Source organism: Limulus polyphemus, unplaced genomic scaffold, assembly GCF_000517525.1.
Source record: "Limulus polyphemus unplaced genomic scaffold, Limulus_polyphemus-2.1.2 Scaffold4784, whole genome shotgun sequence".
Lineage (NCBI taxonomy): Eukaryota > Metazoa > Arthropoda > Merostomata > Xiphosura > Limulidae > Limulus > Limulus polyphemus.
Genome location: NW_013670394.1, coordinates 22,705 through 28,860, shown reverse-complemented (window position 1 = coordinate 28,860; position 6,156 = coordinate 22,705). Strand labels below are relative to the sequence as shown.

Sequence of the window (6,156 nt, the reverse complement as noted above, 5' to 3'; positions counted from 1 at the left end):
TAAATCCAAATAAATTGGTTATTATTAGATTCCTTCCCCACCTGTCGGTGACATTAATTCAGAGGATGTGCTTTCTGTCATAAAATATGTCATTGTGTCATAAAATATGCAATCTAAATCCAAATAAATTGGTTATTATTAGATTCCTTCCCCACCTGTCGGTGACATTAATTCAGAGGATGTGCTTTCTGTCATAAAATATGTCATTGTGTCATAAAATATGCAATCTAAATCCAAATAAATTGGTTATTATTAGATTCCTTCCCCACCTGTCGGTGACATTAATTCAGAGGATGTGCTTTCTGTCATAAAATATGTCATTGTGTCATAAAATATGTAATCTAAATCCAAATAAATTGGTTATTATTAGATTCCTTCCCCACCTGTCGGTGACATTAATTCAGAGGATGTGCTTTCTGTCACAGGAAAGTATAGCGTAAAGAATAAAAAAATAAGAAATATTAAAATTCTCAAATCTCAAAAGCAATTCATCAACCTTTGTTTCTTCTTCCTTTACGTTTTACGTCCTTTACGTCTTCACTTATTGTTTCTTTCAACAACTCAAATAACAATCTCTATGATAAGGTCAAACAATAAATACGTCGTCGAGACTGAAAAGCTTTTGTTGGAATATTCTATGTTTCGATAAGCAGATAGAACAATTTCACATTGAGATCATATTAACACTTTCAGGCATCAAATGTTAATATACTTAGCGTGTTAACAAACATTTTTGAAGTAAATATAAAAAACTAAAAAATGGTATTTTAATTGTTTAATTTTTGGTAGATTTGTTTGTTTCGCGCAAAGCTGCACGAGGGCTATCTACGCCAGCCGTCCCAAATTTAGCAGTGTGAGACTAGAGGGAAGGCAGGTTACTCTTTTACCAACGAATAGTGGGATTGACCGTCCCATTATAACGACCCCACGGCTGAAAGGGCGAGCATGTTTAGTGGGACGGGGATTCGAACCCGCGACCCTCAGATTGCGAGTCGAGTGCCCTAACCACCTGGCCATGCCGGGCCTTTTTTGGTAGAAAATTGGTCTTAATTGGATGGATTCTCTGTTTTTCTTATGTTACATGTCAACCAGCGTCCACCTACTACTTTCATTACGATTTGAGAATAAACATTTTAAGCCATCCATGTCTGTCAGACGTTAAGTGGAGTGAAAATATGCGTCTAAAAAATTGATGTGTAATAAATAAAGTCACATATCGTAAAAATTAAAATTATTTTAATTTAAGTTAAATTTCAACCAATTAACATTTTTATTGGGTGAATAGAGCTGTGTTTGTAAAGGAAAATCCTCTGAATGACTCCAGCAGTTCAGAAAACCGCACCAGTGATATTAATATTGAAAAAAGATACCAATATGATTAACTGGTTTTTATGTTCAAAGCCATGACATGAATGGAATGAATTTGGAAACTAACTTTGATTGTCATCTTCTGTTAACTTAAATTTTCCACATGTCAATATTTTTCTGATGAGATTTGAATTACTTGGATAAAGTAAACGCCACCATTTGTTTATTTCACAGGAAATTCGTATTCGCGCCGATGTGCCGTGGTATCAGTGCGAAGCGATCTGGACGGTCCCAACATCAATCAAGGTATGTTCTTTATGTTTTTACGCTAAATGACACTATAGTTTGTTCGTAGCGTTATGTCATATTTAATAATTTTGTTTTCTTGAAATCACAAGCATGTATCGAAAAATAAGAGAATAAACAAGTTATGTATAGATGAAGTTCCAACAATGTCTAATCATGTTGAATAAGTTATATATATTATACTCCGCTAGTATTGTCTGCTTGTTTTTAAGTTTTCGCAAAGCTATGTGCGCTAGCCGCCCTTAATTTAGCAGTGGCAGTCTAGAGGAAAGGCAGCTATTTATCACCACACACCGCCAACTCTTGGGCTACTCTTTTACCAACGAATAGTGGTTTTGACTGTCACATTATAACGCCCCCACGGCTGAAAGTGCGAGCATGTTTGGTGGGACGGGGATTCGAACCCGCGACCCTCAGATTGCGAGTCAAGTGCCCTAATCACCTTGGCCATTCCGGGCTCTCTCCGCTAGTAACAACGGGTTGAGATCTCTATATAATCCAGGGTGTAATATTATCGTTATTAACATGAACTAAAAACGTTGCTTTTTAAGTTTTTCCTGAAATGGCCAATTGAGTGGTTAGTGTGGTCAGTTTGGGTTCAGGGTTCACGAACCCGCTGGCACAAAAACGCGCTGCACACCTTGAGGTTTACTATATAGGAGTAACGGTCGGTCAGACTACTGTCCAAAAGGTGCCAGTGATTGCTTTTTACTAGCTGTCGTTTAATTTAAAATTAGCGATGGATCTGTGAAGATAGCGCTCTTAAATTTTCGCGAAAATTCTAAAACAAATAGTTCTAAAAATTTGAATACATGTATAAATATTGAGAAAATCAAGTAATTTAGCTAACTATTGAGTAAGTTAAGTTCTAAGTACTATTAGAAGATAAGAACAGGCATGACAATTGGTTGCTTATTGTAAGTTAAGTTCTAAGTACTATTAGAAGATAAGAACAGGCATGACAATTGGTTGCTTATTGTAAGCTAAGTACTATTAGAAGATAAGAACAGGCATGACAATTGGTTGCTTATTGTAAGTTAAGTTCTAAGTACTATTAGAAGATAAGAACAGGCATGACAATTGGTTGCTTATTGTAAGTTAAGTTCTAAGTACTATTAGAAGATAAGAACAGGCGTGACAATTGGTTGCTTATTGTAAATTAAGTTATAAGTACTATTAGAAGATAAGAACAGGCATGACAATTGGTTGCTTATTGTAAGTTAAGTTCTAAGTACTATTAGAAGATAAGAACAGGCATGACAATTGGTTGCTTATTGTAAGTTAAGTTCTATGTACTATTAGAAGATAAGAACAGGCATGACAATTGGTTGCTTCTTTTTATATTCTAAACAGTAACGATTTCGAGGACTTGGACCTTACCGATCTCAGTAGAACACCCGACTCTACAGTGGACTGGGACGACTCTGATATTGATATTACTGAGGTATACAGCTTAATGGTAAGTGTTTAACGATTTAAAATGGTAACGGCTCTAATATTAAAACTGAATTATTGGTACAAAACCTAGATATCTCAATCTCCAGCTATTCCTGAGATCGACAGATTAGTGGTTGATGTTGTCATACCAATAACGGCATTCACGATACTATTGGTGATAGAAACCGGGGCGAATCTAATGCTAACATTGCTGAGATCGACAGATTAGTGGTAGATGTTGTCAGTCGGTAACCAATAACGACATTCAAGATACTATTGGTGATAGAAACTGGGGCGAATCTAATGTTAACATTGTTGGGATCGACAGATTAGTGGTAGATGTTGTCAGTCGGTAACTAATAACGACATTCAAGATACTGTTTGTGGTAGAAACTGGGGCGAATCTAATGCTAACATTGCTGGGATCGACAGATTAGTGGTAGATGTTGTCAGTCGGTAACCAATAACGACATTCAAGATACTGTTTGTGGTAGAAACTGGGGCGAATCTAATGCTAACATTGCTGAGATCGACAGATTAGTGGTAGATGTTGTCAATCAGTAACCAATAACGACATTCAAGATACTGTTTGTGGCAGAAACTGGGGTGAACATTGTAAACATTGCTGAGATCGACAGCTTGATGATGAATGTTGAACGAGTACCCAACGCTTTGATCTTGTAATGGATAACACTCATAACAGGTACTTTCAGAAAATGAAATTGGGCTTTCTAGTTCATTCAGAGGTCTGACTATGAATATTGAGTAGAAAGTGCAACATCTGCTAATATTTCTTGTGAGTGAAGTCTAACTGCTGGAGATACATCACACACAATAAAGAATTGGCCTTGGTGGTATTGAGTTCAATAAATACTGCTCAGATGAGGACATAATAACATTAAAATATCAGTTTTGGTAAAGTATTGATTTCAACAAATACTAATCAAGTGAGGGCAGAACAACATTAAAGTATTGGCCTCTTTGAAGTGTTGATTTCAACAAATACTAATCAAGTGAGGGCAGAACAACATTAAAGTATTGGCCTTGGTGAAGTATCGAGTTCACTAAATACTGCTTAGATGAGGACATAACAACATTAAAATATCAGTTTTGGTAAAGTATTAATTTCAACAAATACTAATCAAGTGAGGGCAGAACAACATTAAAGTATTGGCCTTGGTGAAGTATCGAGTTCACTAAATACTGCTTAGATGAGAACAAAACAGCATTAAAGTTTTGATCTTTGTAGTGTTGAGTTGTAAAAGACCATACAGCTGGAAACAGAAAAGCGTGACTGACTTGACCTTAGAAAAGTTTAAACTTAAAAAAACACTGATCAGCTGAGAACAGAACATAATTAACATTTTTGATGTTAAAAAACTCTTAAGTTTAAAACTGCCCAGGGAACAGTGAAACAGTGTAAGTATTCTTACCTTAGTGAAGTCCCGAGTAGAACAAAGTCTTATCATGTGATAACAGTATAAACATCATTATTTTAGTGAGAAGGAACAACATTAGAATTTTAATTTGATTTAAATTTTCTAGGTGAAAACAGCTTCCAAATTTTAATATCTGTGAGGTTTTGAGTTAAATTCAGATTACCCAACGAGAAACATGACAGTATGGGTATTCTTATCTTATTGTAGTCTGGAATTCGATAAAAACTGCTCAACTTAAAGTAGAACAGCATCAAAATACTGACCTTTTTTTGAAGCATTGAGTTCAATAAAATCTGTCAAAATGACTGTGAATAACACATCAATAAAACGCTGGACTTGGGAAGCCTAGAGTTGAATGACAGATGTTTAGTAGAAACATGAGAATATAACTGTTCTTTTGATGTTTAATGTTTGAAGCAGCAGAACAACCATCAAAGCTTTTAACTTGTGAAGTTTATACAGTTTCATTAGAAAAGTATATAAGAAAACACGACCTCATTTTTGTCTTTACTTTGACTTGGTCGACGAAGCCTGCTATTCAATAGAGGTTTCTAGTATAGCCAGAAAGATTGGTTAGTTGGTTTTTTTTGGTATTATTTTTTAGTGCAAAACTAAACCCTGAGATGTCTGCGCTCTGTCCACCGCGGGGAATCGAGTCACGATTTTATCATTGTAAATCCGTAAACTTCAATTGTTGATATTTGATAGAAAATACAGAAATATTATATGATAATTTATTAAAAATTAGATTTTAAATTTTCCAGTTTATAATGACGAACAACTAACAATTGGAACAGTAATAAAGAATTTATTCTATACATTATTGTAAGGTTAAATATATTTATCGGATAATCATTTAATACAGTAAGGCCCCCCAGTGGCAGAGCGGTATGTCTGCGGACTTACAACGCTAGAAACCGGGTTTCGATACCCGTGGTGGGCAGAGCACAGATAGCCCTTGTGTAGCTTTGTGCATAATTAAAAACAAACAAACAATTCAGTAAGTTAAGTTCATTGATTTGATTTCATTCTTTTTTAATTTCGTAGTGTTATTTCGATACCATGAAGTTTTAATTTTACAACAACTTATATTAGAGTTGAATTAACACAGCTCTTCAAATTTTGGGCTTATTATTTTCTTGTGTTCGTAGACAATTCCAATCAATAAATTTTCCATTTGCATGTTCAACTCGGTGATCGAGATAAATTTCTTTAATAAGCCGAAAAGTTATACATTTAAATCACGTTTCCTGATACTGTCATTTCATATATTTTTGGTTCCAAGGAAACTTTCAGGGGCTACATTTTTTCATTAATATTTGGGCTACATTTTTCATTAATATTTGGGCTACATTTTTCATTAATATTTTACATATCTGGCATGGCCAGGTGGTTAGGGCGCTTGACTCGCAATCTGCGGGTTCGAATCCCCGTCCCACCAAACATGCTCGCCCTTTTAGCATGGCCAGGTGGTTAGGGCGCTCGACTCGCAATCTGCGGGTTCGAATCCCCGTCCCACCAAACATGCTCGCCCTTTTAGCCGTGGGGCGTTATAAGGTGACGGTCAATCCCACTATTCGTTGGTAAAATAGTAGCCCAAGAGTTGGCGGTGGGTGGTGATGACTAGCAGCCTTCCCTCTAGTCTTACACTGCTAAGTTAGGGACG

At 35.8% G+C, this 6,156-nt stretch overlaps 1 protein-coding gene across 1 annotated transcript in view; it reads left to right on the top strand.

Moving 5' to 3' along the window:
• LOC111088935 overlaps positions 1 to 6,156 on the top strand; it is a 50,391-nt gene that overhangs the window by 42,073 nt on the left and 2,162 nt on the right. The window contains exons 3-4 of the mRNA XM_022400288.1: positions 1,543 to 1,614; positions 2,968 to 3,073. Coding sequence (XP_022255996.1) covers positions 1,543 to 1,614; positions 2,968 to 3,073 — 178 coding nt within the window. The remainder of the gene's footprint in view (positions 1 to 1,542; positions 1,615 to 2,967; positions 3,074 to 6,156) is intronic.